Consider the following 15,935-nt stretch of genomic DNA (forward strand, 5'->3'; position numbering starts at 1 on the left):
GGATTCAGTTCACAGACAATTTTATCAAACATATCCCAAGAGTATTCTCTAGGTTGTAATTTATTGAATATTTTTGTCTGAAATAAATATAAGATTGACTTAGCTATAATTCTTGTTTATAACATACATTGAAATTTCTTTTAATACTACGCTAATGTATATAAACAGTATCTGATTCCCATTTCCTATGCTGATGTATGAAGAAATGAGAAGCTGAACCCAGCTCTGAAGAGAGCAGAAACTCCTTACTCTGTTACTGTTCTGAAGATGAATTACGGACTCAGCGAAATCAATGGTCATACATCAGGTACCACTAAAATTCTTTCTCTATTTTTAGTGGTTACTAGTCACCAGTTTGCAGCACTAGGGGGAAAAAAGTCCTTGCCCAGTCCTGCTTTAAAACTCCCATAAACATACAGCTGGTGTTGGTTACAAAGGAAAATATGTTTGATATATGGCCTTGAGAGAACTGTGATTAATATATGACCAAATTAATAATGCCAAGTCATCAATAAATGATCAAAGTTTAAAGATAGCAAGGAAAACATAACCCCAGTCAGTACAACTAATTTTCTTATATAAAACATTGCAGAATCCAGTGATCTGGGTTTTGTCACTGGGACTAGAGGTTTAGTCTTCCAAGCTTTCAAACTAGTGTTAGAATCCATCCTCAGGGAACTTTCCTGAACAAATTGTGTACTTTGGGATATTCTGTATTTATTTACACATAAATACTATACATATAGTAGTCCAAAGTATGCATTCCAGTAAAGAAAAGTTCCGGAGGAGATCCAACATGAGTCTGAAAGCTTGGCAGATTAAACTTCTGGTCCCAGTGATTGATACATATTGAATCCTGCAACATTATCCTTGGGCATGTATCTTTGCCTTCATTTCGTAAAACATTATTGTATATGTTGCTATATAATGCCTTGCTAAAAAAATCCAGAAAGAACAAGTTTTTGAAAATGTTTGAGATCCTTCTTTCTGAGAAGGGAATTACAAAAAAGAGAGGTGCAAGAATAAGATTACAACCATTCAATAAAAAGAATTGTGCAAATCATAATTCTAAACTGTATTTTCCTTTCTTAACCCTCATATGATTTTTTGTTGTTATTGTATTTTAAAATTCTAAAATCAGTCAATAAAATGAGTCTTCTTTCTATTGCAAGAACAAATATTACTTTGTTATATTAAAAAAAGAAATATTCTTATTTTGTTACATATAACGTATGCTGTTCCCTAAATGGCATTTCCACTTATGTGAATTCTATTATAGGAAATCAAATTAGTTTATGATTTCCAGCTCTTATTCATTTACACTGCTATTATTACCTTGCAACCTTCACAAGTGATACAACGATAGTGATATCCAGTGGCCTTGTCACCACAAACAACACATAACTCATCCTTGTCTAAATAACTGGGTATGTACCCTGTAAAGAATTAAGAGAGAAATAAAGTTTATAAATGCAAAAAAATAAACTAGAAAAGAATCCCCATTATTTAATGCATATTAATATAACTTATTTCTCTGACTAATGGTTTCTTAAACGGAGGCAGAAAATACATAGACACTGAACAGTCTAAATCAAAGTATTATAAAATACTGGTGGGGTGGGGGAATTAGGAATATAAAATTACTGAAGAAAACAATGTTACCAGAATCAACATGTATCTATACAATAGATAATTCTGACAGCTGACATCCAAATATCTTAAAGTTGCTAAGGTTGAATAAAACTGGCCTAGAAGAATTGAGAAAAATTGCTAAATATTTGGAAAAAAATCTTAGACCTAATGGAGATTATGCTTAACATAAATTAACATAGATGTCTAAGCCACTCATGATGCCATTGCCAGTCAAATAGGTAACTTGAAGATTACAAAGACTGCACTTCTAAATATCTGGGCTCATTTTTTCCCTTGCTAAATGATTCTTGCTTTTTCTTCTTCCATCCAGCTCTGAAAGGCTGCAGTAATGGTTTAATCAGTTTCTCTCTGTATCTCAGTTATGGAAATAAGACCTGAGTGGAAACTGTTCGACTTCATGTACATCCTTTTTTCTGTAGGTTTAGTAACACTTGCTAGAATTAGTTTTTGCTGATTTTAAAAAATGATTGCACTCCAAAATTTTATTTTATTCATTAGATTTGTCTGCTGCCCATCTTGCTTAATTTGTGAGGGACAAGGGAATTTGTCAAGCTGTCAGAGGAATTTTCATTGATATCACTAGTCTGACACAAGGAGAAAGCCTTGGAAATGAAAATAGCTTAATTTTATCAGAATTGGGTCACTAATAAAGGAAAATTAAGTTCTGAATATTAATTGGCTCCAGCTTCCAAGATACAGCTTCTAGTCAAAATTGCATCAAAATAATTCAAAGTTACAAGGATGTGCAATTAAGCTTCATAACTTTTCTGCAAAATGTGATATAACAATGAGAATGGTGCCACACCAATTATTATAAATTTATCTTTTTATTGATACCAATAACATAACTTTCCATTCAATGATTGGTTTTTCATGTAACATTTTCATGCTTTTTGCATGAAAAACTGACAAGCTCTAACATCAGATTAAATGACAAGGCTCCATCTTTATTTGATACCTAAACTGCACTTTTTGGCTTTTCTCTTGTGGATCATCCTTGGGGAGATTACAGCAATAATTGAAAAGTATAGACAGACTCAATCTCCTTTGGTATATTTTCTCCGTGCTTGCAATATCCTGGGGAATCTCTCTCCATGCTCATCATTCACTGTCCCACAGTTCAAAGGGAAATAGTCTAAATGAGAGTGTAAGAAGTGAATTTTCAGTGACATTTTTGCAATTAAGTGGTTTATAGGATCTCAGCAAATTTTCCATGTTTTTCATAGTCATCTGCCTTGCTGTTCTCAAAATGAAGATAAAATTATATGATTCCATATGGTACCATTTTCATTGTTCTACTTTGTCAAAAATTTATGACAGTCATGCTAATTAGACACCTTCCTCCCTTTATACACTCGCTTGTGTATAAATCTTCATTGTGAAATATCTTGAAAACTTCAGCCAATTAGCACCTTTATCATCTTGTTTTCTAATTAATCTAATCAAAACATGTAAAATTAACTATTTTATCTCGGAAGTTGATAATTTCCAAAATTGTAGGCCACTGTATGTATTAAACCTTGGTAGTATAAGAAAAAAAATGAGTGCATCTAACCCTTAACGGTGTAAAATAATTTCCTAGGAAATATAAGGATGGAGGAGTTTTATTATTTAGATTTAGAGGCCCATGTGGTCAGTTTATGTGGGCCCATTATGTTCAGTGTTCTTGATGATTAAAACTGAGAGCGATACACATTTAATACAGTTTTTTCCTTAACTAGCATATTTTAAATAAAAGAGACCTCTCTGTGGTAGTGGAAAAAGTAGAAAAAGAACTCATACACGTACTTCCTGAATCTGAGGTTCTTGGCCCAAAGTTATCAGAACAGACACTAGCAGTATTCACTGCAATATCTACCACATTTGAACTTTTTAAAATATACCAGCAGAGAAGTGCTAATATATTAGTGATATTGTGATAGTAATGATATTGCTGGATAAAGAGCTCCTGCTTCTCTTGTACAATTGATTTTCAAGTTTATTCTTGATACTAATGCAATTAATATTAATATTACATTTCATCCCTGGAAACAAAAATATACCAGTGTTCTTTCTGTACAAAAAGAGTACTCTTTTAAAGAAAATTATGGGATATTATCTGTGTTCTGTTCAAACTGTAGAAGGTTGCTTGAGCAAATGGTGAAAGCCCCTGGCTAAGGAACTTATTTTTCAACCCGTGATAAATAATAGGTGTCTAGCTATTCATGAATGTGCCAATTGCAGGTCTTGCGCTTAAGTCTGTGTTGCGCTGTTCTTAAATATATTGAACCAAACTCAAAACAGTCTTCCTGATTTAAAGGAAGATTCATTTTATAGTAATATGAGATATTACTTAATCTAATATGACTAACAATCAAATTAAATCCTTAAATTAACTTAGAAATGCATATATTCCTAAATTTAAGGTAGAATCAATTGCTGTATAAGGCAGAAAGACAGAACTGATTAGTTTCTGAGGCAAGTCCAAGCTGCTTTTTGAATTGTCTGCTTTGAAAAATATGGAAGAACATGGTATATGTGCTAAAGTCAAACATTATTTCCTCTTTTGATGTCCTTTAATGATGGAAATTTACTCCCACTACTTTCCTCATCAAAATTTTTGTCAATGTATTAATTGGCATTCAGTAAAAAATGACTATTGTGTTAAAATTATGAACAGAAACACAATAAAATCTCCATGGTTGTACAATTAAACAATTTGGTTATTGATAAACTGTTAGATATTTTGAAGAGAAATAGAATATACAATTCTGTGACTAAAATTCTATAATATATGCAGACAGCAATACAATGTTACAGAAAAAGGAAATTATTCTTTTTCCTTTTCCTTCCACTGGAAAGTTCATGTAAATGAATTATATTGGTTTTTATTTCCCTAATATTCTAGGAGATGTATGAATTATGTTAATCAATGTTAACCAACAGAAATTCCTTTTCAGCACTACCATATATATTGTTTTAGCATATATCTTTTTAAAAAATATTTTTTAATTAAAGAATTATTTACAAAGTTAAAAAATAAATATAAAGTAAAAAATCATAAAGAACAAAAAAGTGAAGAAAAAAGTATTTAAAGAAGCAATTTATGATTTTCCTTGCAGCAGTTATAAGACATATTTGATACCATTTCTCCCTTCACATTTACATAACCTAATTCCCATCTTCTTATATACGTACACAACATATACAGATAGCAAATCCAGAAACCATCAGTTTCTAGTCTTTTATAACAGTAATTGTTATTCCTTCCCTAAGCAAACAAGTTAATTTAGCAATTTCTGTTAAGTTCTGCCATCTTCACCAGTCATCCTCTATTGTGGGTATTTCTGTATTTTTCATCTTTGTGCATGTGATAATATCATTGCTGTTACCGTATATAAAATCCAATAATTCATGAATTACTTTAGCATATAATATCCTGATTTTTCAATTTTGATTAATTTTCTGCAATTTAAATATAACTAAGATTTTAAGATGAAAAATCTCAAACTAACTGCAGCTGGAAATACATGAATGAGGTATAAAACATGTATGTTTTGTAATGCTTAGTTACATAGAATTAAGATTAGATCCCTTTTTTCCACAAGCCATGTAACTTTTATAAACATATTTTGGTCAGAATTAGAAACTCAGAAATTTGCCTTCTTTTTAGGAATAATCTAAATATATAAGATATGGTTCTTAATTTTTTAGGTACTAGCCTATCGAAACATAATGGCAATTACTAGTATAATAACTACAAGCCAACTTGAACACCTGCTTTAAATCTTAATTTTGTTTAATGAGCTAATATTAAGGCTTTGCTAGCAGCAAAAAAAATGCATGTAAAATAAGAAAGAAATCAATTGTGGATCAATAGTGTCACAAATGTTTTATATTACAGCTGTCTGCCTTCAAGAGAGGATTAGCTGATCAACTTTTTATCAGTGCTTAGTTGAAGTTATAGTTTCTAATACAATTTGATCAACAAATACCTTACACTATCTTTGCTGACAAAGAAAATGAGCAAAAATTGTTTGCAGTCATACAAGTTTCATTCATTGACAGCAACATAGTACATATTTGCATATAACATATTTGGAAAGCTTTTATATTCAACTGAAAACAGACAAGAAAAAAATTAATGGAGGAAAATCTCACAATCCAAACAAATAGCCACTATTTACTAATATTTAAAGTTTGCCAACATAAAACTAGTGTATTAATCTGTAATATTAAAGCCTAATACATACAAATGTTATAGTATTATAAAATGCTAATAAAGAATTATTTAATTTATAGTCATATAATAGTTTGCAATTGTATATGGGTAAAAATATTGTGAGGTTGTATTTTCAAAATATCATGCAGTTTTGCTTAACTTTATTACTAATATTTGCCAACAAGACAAGTGTGTTGATTATATAGTTTCTAACCAAAGATAGAGATAGAGAGAAAAAGAGAAACAAAATAAAAAGTATATATCTTTTACTTATTTACATTAAGATTCAAAAAGAAGAAAAATATAAAGAGAGAAATAATAGAAGTAAATAGAAATAGAAAATATAGTAATTAAATTATTTTCACTTTCTAAAAAAAAATCCAAATTTTTAAATATGCATTAAACCCTTTAAATATTTACATATTGGTCAGTTTTTCAGTTCTGTAACATGAGGAATAATATGAGGAATAATTTAAATCTAATTTTTACCATTTACTAATTTTTTTTAAAAAAGCTAGACTTTTAGACTAGTGTGTTTTTTTAAAACTACTGAATAACTTTGTCTACTAAAAGTAATAATTTAAGAACAATAAATGCTACTAGGTATATCTCAAGCTGAGCAAAATAACAATTTTTAATATTGGGACATACTATTTTAAATAGATGACATTCATCTACAGAATTATTTTAAAAGAAATGGCAATTTTGATATCAGCTCATATTTTGATTGTATGAATAGCTGTAAAATAATGATCAAAAAGTACACCATTTACTCAGATATTTTAGATTGTTTGAACAAATTCAACTAACTTTCAGTGTTAACATAACTGCTATCACTGTCAAGAAAAGTAACATTTAACATTGTAAAGATAATAGAGTATTGGTCTATGAAATAAAATGTATTTCAGAGGAAATAATATATTTTTTATATACATGCAGCTATATGTTTCTCAGAGATGTTGAACACCTTGCTTGCTGTGAAATATAATGCAATGTAATCTGAAATAAAGCATCCTTCAATATTGTATGGAAATTATTTATTTAGAATTATTTTCTTATACTAGCTATTAACTCTACCATCAACCCAACTTTTTGATCAATTAGATGAGAAAGTAAAGTTCCACTTTGTTTTTCTAATAGTTTTTTTCCCTGAACTGTTTTATATTATAAATATAAATTTTATCTATATAATAAAATCCAGTGATTAGCAGTTTATGCAAATTAACAGTATGGCATTTTTTGCACACATAATGAGAACTAAAGATGTTAAAAAGACAGTGGTCACTTAAGAGATGAAGACACAGAAGATCATACATTTTGCAAACCATGAATGAATTGCCTGTTAAGAAGAAACTTCCATTCATAATGTAAAAGTACCTGCATGTCATGATCATTTATCATTCTTCAAAATAAACCAATTTCAAATCATCTAGCAACATCTGTTACTATTGCTTCTAATTCTAGACAGGCAGTCTTTACTTCTAAGAATGTAACTCAGAAAAGTATGCTTTTTCTTCTGTAAAGAATTAGATGCAGATAGATGTTATTGATCTCGCTCCCTCCTTTCCTCTCCCTCTCCCTCTCTCTCTTATTGAGAAATGACAAAAATTTCCCCTACCTTTTTTCTGAGAGAAGGCTGGTGAATGCACTTGGGAAAAAGTAGGCTTTTCTTCGGTGAAATATTCAGTTTGGTTGTATTGATGCAGGGCCATGTCCATGTCAGAATACTCGCTCTTAAAAACGTTTCCAGGGTAACTACAGGTATAAGGCTGATTCACCGCCCAGGCCTGTTCCATATATATGTTATTATTGTGCAGGACCTGAGCATCACAACTGCCGTAACTCTGACTATCTTCAATATAAGTGCAATACTCCGAAGGCTGCATGTAACAGTTGCTGTTGGCAGCTGAATGAGCTTCATAAATTTCTTGCACGCAATAGTTCATTTTGTTATCCTCTCTCAGCCTATATTCTACATATGCGTGCACACATTCACATGCATATACACTCAATGTGCATATGCATGGAACAAGAAAGTAAGGAACAGATGCACGACACTGAGAAAGGGAACAGTAAAACTGTATGCTTAACTTTAGAGTAGCCAATGACGGGCTAATACCCTCTTTATATTAGGGATGGATGGAGAACTGCCCTGAGTCTCATATATTGGAAAGCAGATTTATGACAGTCAAATGTCTTAATCTGTGACTGCATGCTAATTCCTAGGAAAGATACTGGTTACACTTGGCCTTCAGGTAAAGAAACAGTGTCCAGACCACCCAACTTTTGGGGGGTGAATGACTACTTTATAAAACCAGCTCCATTGCCTTTCACTAAGACTATAAACTTATTGCTAAGGAAATAGTTTAACTATGCCTCTAGCACTATCAATTTAAGTGTGAGCAACAGAAAGACACTTAGGCAATCCTAAGGACGATATGCTGAAAATCCAAAAATCAATAATCCTGCTTTTCAGCATTAATTGAAAAATCCTAAAGGGCAATAATGATGACACCAGCAGTAAGTCTGTGTTTTAAACAAAACTTTAGTGTCTAAATCTGTCGTCTACTTTACTGTATTGATTTTGATTGGCAGAATTATCTGAGTGGACCTTTCCTGCCTTATACATACTTAGGTCAAACTCCCTGCTGCTTGGTAATTTAACACATTTGCAAGAAAGCAGATTTCTCAGACTTCACTGACTTTAATAGATACGTTATTGAATTCAACAGGTGGGAAATTACAAAACAGGCCCCCTTAATCAGCAAGCAGAAAACTGCTTACAAATTAAAGTTAAGCTTAATTGGTTTTCCAGTTGTATTTCATTAAATTGCTTTCTTCCCAGTGTGATTGCTTAAATTGCTTTCTTCCCTGTTTCTGCATCTGTTTCATTCACATGTACCTTAATAATAATTATTTAATAATTAGATAAACTTCTCAATTTTAAAAATGTTTTATATTTATTTTACACTTTCATATAACATTCAAAATAATGCCTAATAAGCCCACTCACTTAGCAATAAATTTTATTTTATTTTATTTTATTTTATTTTTTTATTTATTTATTTATTTATTTATTTATTTATTTATTTATTTATTTATTTATTTATTTATTTATCTATTTGCTGCTCATCTTGTTTCAAAGAACTCTGGGCATAAAACTATTTGAATGATAAAGACTATTTCTTGGGATACAGGCTCTGCATTGCATAAGTAAGTTTAGGTCGAATAACTCTTTGAGGGGGATGGGCGGTTTAAAAATACGAAATATAAGCAAGCAAACAATTACTGGCTAATTTACTAAAACAAAAGAATGATAGCACATTGAACAGGAACATTGAAATAGGATTGTTCCGCATATTTAAAAAAACTATTGCTCATATGAAGAAATTTCTCATTTTTTGTTTTATCCAATACAACAACTGATAATACTCAACAAGATCTACTTTGCAAGTTATAAAAGGATAAAACCATAAAATGCTGAAAGTGGATCAGCAGTACATGTTCAATGATGGTTGGATATTTGTGTGTAATACATAAGCAAAATTTTTCAGGCACTTCATTTGACAACAAAGTTTAATTAATTCCATTAATTAATGGAAGGTTAAAATTACTTTGTAATAATATATCCTTAAATATCCTTATGATATCTTAGGGATCCAATAGGGTTTTATTTCAGATAGATTGTGTAACATGTTTATAAATAATTAGCAGGCAGAAAATTATGAACTGAAAATATTTCCAAACTTATTGTTCAATTGATATTAAATTTTCTTCTCTGCTTTAATGCACCACAAATATTTTTCTGTAATCTAGACAAAACATAATAAAGTAATAGTATATCATATATTCAAGCTATATTTTTCAATTTAACCTGAGTAGGATAGACTATGTATGTATAGGATAGCCAATCCCATATAGTTCATTGTGAAATTTTTTGGGTCCCACCACGCATATATACATACACACATCCATCCATAAGAGCATTAACTAATGCTCCTTTCTCTGGCTGGGCAGGAGTTCATTTTTCTAAGCAAACAGTCACTGGAGCTGACAAATTCCTTTCTTAGTATGTTTTAGGAAGAAATTCAAAGATATTTAATTATTTTAATTATTTCATCATGTTTTAAATATATTAATGTATATTTTAATTCCTTTAAAAGTTGCTATTTACTAATGTTCCAGAATTTGTTTTTGTTGCAATTTGCTTCTTAAAATATATTGCTAGCTAGCCTGATATTAGGCAATAGAGAAAATAGAAATGTTCCATATAGGTAAATAAATACAATTAATAAACTTCAATGTAAATTTATTTCCAAGGAAAATAAACTCAACTGAATGGCCATCTGGCAGCAGCAATGCACAGATTGTGAGCAAAAAAAATTCTATGGATAGTATAAAAATGGGACACTTAGAGCAACAATGAGCACCACTTGGTCCTGCCTGAAAGAAAATCAATGTTGTTTAGAAATAAAACATTTTGAGCAACTTCCAGTGAAATTGGCTCCATCGTTTTTTAAAAGTGAACTGAAATTAACTATACTATTTTATATTAGCATTTATAGCTCCATTGGACGATCCATTTTATACTAATTCTATATACTGTGTTTATATAATATCCATTTGTAGTAAAATAAAATATGGAATATTTTACTCTTAACAAATGAAATGATATAAAATATAAAGTGAATGAAAATAATCAACCCTTTTGCTTTTTGAAATAAAACATTACTGCAAAAGAAAATGAAAATTGAATTATATTATTTTTATCAAAGTACACAATGAAAATTTTACACTACTTTTAAAAACAATGGTTGATTACAATAGCAATTTGTGTAAATACATCATTATTTGAATGGAAATCAATAGCTAAAATATATTTTTCCAATTTGAGTTATGTTCTCTGATACTGTAATTTCTTGGCTATTAATTAACAAAACCATTTAAACAATTGCTATATTTTTCTTTTTTTGCAGGAAGGAGTGATAAGATTATAAGAGGAAATAGATTTTTAATAAACTACTTATTTAAAATATTTACTTGGAAAAACAAGTGATATTTTTAAAAATTAGGATTATATTTAGTACCATTATATGTATGTATGTATGTATGTATGTATGTATGTATGTATGTATGGCATTCGGCTTTGCTCGGGTATTTTCCCACGTCATAGTAGTTGTGCTTTTAAAGTTGTAGCGACGTTTCAGCAGAATCTCATCTGCCATCATCATATGTATATGTATATGTGTATATATATATATATATATATATATATATATATATATATATGACTTTACTGCCATTATTAAATTGACATGATTTGAAATAAATATCATATAAATGTTAAATTGTTTGAACTTATTTAAAAATGTGGCCCTTAATCTAAATGGTAGCATTACAAATATTTTGAATTATTTATGAGCTAATCTATTAGATTTTGATATGACAATGAAGATTTTTACAAGCGGGTGGAAAGGGAGTTGAAAAGACACCGGAATCTGTATCTAGGAGTGTCACTTTTACACCAATAGACCTCAATCCTGGCCAGAGATGGATAGTATCACATAGTCTATACTTGCATCTATGTACTTGCAGCTAGGGGAATGGACAAACAGAAATATGGATATGGTAAAAAGACCACCACCCCAGTCCTCCCTAAGCTGTAAAGGTGATGGAGAAAATACACTTTCAATCTTGCAAGTTTCTATTAAGATAATCTTGCAATAAAATAGAATTAACTTGTCTATCTATCTCACAAGACTTACAGCAATCTTTTCCAAAGAGAGGGAGAAGATCCCTCTAGAAATTTTAGAATGGCTTCCAATCCCCAGAGAGTCCTCTTATCCAGCCAATTTCCCAGCTGGGGTCCTTCTCTTTGTCTTGCAAAGTCATTCCCATACACCATTGTAAAGTATCATCTCCTTTTCTCTGGTATTCATATGTCACAATTAGTCCATAGATTAGGGCTCTTCCCCCCCAGAAATAGGGCTTCTATACAAATCAAATCAAAAGTAAAGGAACAAAGATATTTTTTTAGTGAAATGTTTTTCAGAGCACTTATGAGATAGTAGACACTTTTGTGTCTTTTTTTGTGAACATAATGCTATCTGTAAAATGGCCTTCATTCAAGATACGTAATTGAACAGTGCTCAAGTAAAAAATGTCCTAGTAGAGACTTTTTTTCCTAAAACCTTTTTTAAAAAGGGAACTATTCAATCCTGCATATTAAACATCTAATGTACTTAACATCCAGAACCAGAATCTATCCTAACTTCATTAGCTGGGGACTGATAATACAGGATGCTATTTCTTGAATGCTTGTGAGAAAAAAAGGAGTCAAGCACAATTCTTTCTCTATCATGTTGATTATCTCAGTGTTATAAGCATTTGCCAGCTCTTTTTGCAAAAATCAGAAAGTTTCCTCAGGCATAGGAAAAGGTGGAAGTAGCATTCCCTAAAACTTGAGGGGTCTTTCTCCAGGTTAGAATTAATTGCTCCAAAAATATTTAAATGTTTTTTTAACAAACTTAATTCCCCTATAGCAGTAATGATCTTGAATTTATATTTTTCATATTTATATTCCTCTTTTCATGAAATGTCATCAGTATAAGATACAGTATATTTATTCTGACCAACTTTATTCTGTTCTGCATTAGCTCTTTTAAGTTTGTATCATGCTTTTTTGCTTGACAAAAAATGAAAGTAATTATTTTCAGATCTGGACAATCTGAGCAGCAGACATTTCAACAACAACAATAAAAACTAAAGTTGTCTTGTTAAAAAGATCGCAACCATTAGAATGGATATTTTACTAAGGCGCAATTTGTTTCAAGTAATTCCAATAACTATTGAAAACAAAGCATCAAAAGATCAGTATTAAACAAGTAACAAATTACATGTGGTCCAGGGGTGGGATTCAGTTTTTTAACAACCGGTTCTATGGGAGTGGCTTAGTTGGTAGGTGTGGCTTGGTGGTCATGTGACTGGGTGGGCGTGGCCAATTCAACATCACTCATGTCAAGGGGTGCTTCTCCTCGCCTGGCCTTTCATGACAGTTGCCACCGTCATAAGTGTGAAAAATGTTCATAAGTCACTTTTTTCAGTGCCATTGTAACTTTGAATGGTCACTAAATGAATTGTTCTAAGTCAAGGATTACCTGTACAAAAATACAAAAAGCGTCTTTGCTTGCAAAAAGCTGCCCTAAATACCAATCAATAGATTAAAAATACCTGCAGGCCAGAGTTACAAATCAGGCAGGGTGCCAGAGCACCTTGAGGAATGAAAATACTTAAAATGCAGTGATAACTATCAAGCAGCCATCTCTTGCTCATAAAGTGAAATCCTTTAGCAGAGAGGTCATTTAAGCTCTCCAGAAAAAGAACATCCAGGAAAAGCAATCCTTAGATCCATTTGCACCACTTAAAGATACCAGCTGGTCTCACTTACCTCACAAGATATCCTAAGGAAATCATCCAGATTTAAGGAAAGGTCACATGCCCCCCAGAAAGGCAGTAAAAAAATCAGTGCCAAACTTTCATCCTGCCTCTTGGAAGTATACCCCAAAAAGACAGTGCCAGATAGTACTAAAGCAGTGAAGGAAGACCCCCTCCCCAGATAGAAAAAGAAACCATGAGGCAGGAAAAAATTCAAACACAATACAAATAATTAAATCACAACAGTAGCTGTTGCTTGTTGAAGCTGAATAGGAAAAATTATCCCATCAATAAACACAGGATTAAACGTCACCAAGCACAGAATTAACCTTCAGCAAAAACCAGTTTGAGACCAAAACTCAGAAAGGGTATGTAAACTCATGTTTGAATGTCTATCTTTCTAGCTAGCCAAGAAACCTTGCTGAATGTCACTCACCTTGGTTCCCTGTCACTATTTCATTTTATCATTCATATGAGCGCCATGATTCCTGACGTGTGTCTCTGTGTGTGTGTGTGTGTGTTTATAATCAATCATGAAAGATAATAATCTAAATTTATGTAAATTTGTAAGTCTTTTTTTTAATTTTTACTCTTCCACACCTTTTTTACTGATCACTTTTTTCATATGTGTCTGTGTACCAGGTTTTATTAAACTATAACCTAAATATTCAGATTAATAAGATGATCAAAAAGGCCAGTAACCTAAGAATTATTATTCAAACTTATTTGACTAATAAAAACAGTTAACTAAATATTTTGCATAATCACAAATTACCTTGATGTTAGTCCTTATTTATTCTACGTCATTTTCTGAACTAAGAATAAACATTTCATCAAGTTGCGTCATGAATCTGGACTTAAAAAGCATACAGGACATAGGCAGAAACATCATTTAAATTAAACAGAGTATATATATTTAATACATTTTTCTTCCAATTAGAAATTCAATGCAGTCGCCAATTTTCAGGAGTGAGTCTAAGACTTCTGGAATGCATATTATCCTAAGAACTCAGTAATAAATCAAGACTGAAAACTTTAAGGCATAAAGAATAATATAAGTACCATGTAATTTATATATATATATTAATCTACATGTATGAGCTTCCTACTAACATGTACATTAAAAGGCCCCAAACATTTGTACTAAATATTTTTCCTGATAAAAATACAGATATTCCTTGACTTACAACCACAATTGAGCCCAGAATTTGTGTTGCTAAGTGAGAAATTTGCTAAGTGAGTTTTGTCCCATTTTATGATGTTTCTTGCCACATTTGTTAAGTGAATCACTGCATTTGTTAAATTAGTAACACAGTTGTTAAGTGAATCTGGCTTCCTATTAACTTTGCTTGTCAAAAGATCACAAAATATGATCATATGATCCTGGGACCCTGCAACCATCCTAAATATGAACTAGTTATCAAGTATCTGAATGTAAATCACATGAAGATGCTATAACGGTAAAATGTGTGGAAAATGATCATGTCATTTTTTTCAGTGTTGTCGGAACTTTGAACAGTCACTAAACAAACTGTTGTAAGTTGAGAAGTACCTGTACTATTTTTAACAAGATTATGCAACATAATTAAATATAATAAATAGGTAAGGCAGCTTGGGATGTTAATATCTAAGTATTAAAGCAACTTAAAACTAGCAGACATTATCCAGCAAATACACATGATTCAAAACCTGCTGGATATTTTTGTTCTTTTTCCCCAGTTAAGTGCTATTAATAGTTAACAAGTCATAAAAATATGAAAATAAGAAATATTGGCCCAGAATATAAACAGCTTGTGCCATGTGTGATTTTCTCAGTTATTTCATATAAATGGGAATCTAAATAAATTATATTTGTGTTAATAAAACTTCATCAATCAAGAACATAACTATGTCCATTGGGTCTCCAAGTGTTCTCCTGTAGTTTTCAAAGCAAGAAATACAATTTCTGAAATCTTTTTTATGGAAGAAGCTAATTATTTATTAACTTTTCAGTACTGACTTAAAGGCACTGCTAGGGACAATATAGTGAACTGAAGATGGATCCATAAAAAGAAAGGCTGATCACTATAGTAGAATGAAAAACAATGAATAAACAAGTTCTTTGTAATTTCTCTTAGACAAAGAGAGAATTGAGAGTTGCCCAAACAATTGCTCCTCATGAGAAGACTGCAAGACAGAGGTCTCTAGATGATTTAGAACTCTAGAGGGAATAGGCATCTTACTTAAACCAGCCAGGACCTTCAAAAAGCCAGGACCTTCAAAAAGAAACATTATTTTATTTTCTAATTACTTTTAGAAATTGCTTGTTAACTGCTTTTCAGCTATTAAGATCTCCAGATCGACAGATTTCAAGATTGTGTTTCTTTCAATCTTTAGCAGATTCAGAAAATTGTGTCTGCTTCTATTAACAGACTGTGTTGGTAACGGAAATAAAATTTTGCCATAACAAGACTAAGACTGATATAAAAGTTGATTTAAAAATCCAAGTTTACAAGAATATATTGTAACAAGCTTACAAGAATACAATGAATAAAGATGTTACAAAAACAACAACAACAATTGTTCTCTGTAGTAACCTTAGTTTTTGCTGATATATTGCAGGATTGAAATGTCATGGCTCTAAGGATTGTAAGAGATGAGATATGGG

The 15,935-nt window shown here is 31.1% G+C and overlaps 1 protein-coding gene across 17 annotated transcripts in view; it reads right to left on the reverse strand.

Moving 5' to 3' along the window:
* The window catches only part of THRB (thyroid hormone receptor beta), a 198,248-nt gene that overhangs the window by 27,213 nt on the left and 155,100 nt on the right, over nucleotides 1-15,935 (reverse strand). For 13 of the 17 annotated variants that reach the window (XM_087915600.1, XM_087915598.1, XM_087915603.1 and 10 more), the window contains one exon: nucleotides 1,336-1,436. In XM_087915600.1, the coding sequence (XP_087771726.1) occupies nucleotides 1,336-1,436 (101 nt within the window). Of the gene's footprint in view, nucleotides 1-1,335; nucleotides 1,437-7,472; nucleotides 7,910-15,935 lie in introns of those variants that run through there. The other 4 variants (XM_087915608.1, XM_087915595.1, XM_087915607.1 and 1 more) reach the window with 4 other exon arrangements.

This window comes from Pseudonaja textilis, chromosome Z (genome assembly GCF_049901715.1).
Source record: "Pseudonaja textilis isolate UNSWEBS1 chromosome Z, rPseTex1.2, whole genome shotgun sequence".
NCBI classification, from domain to species: Eukaryota; Metazoa; Chordata; class Lepidosauria; order Squamata; family Elapidae; genus Pseudonaja; species Pseudonaja textilis.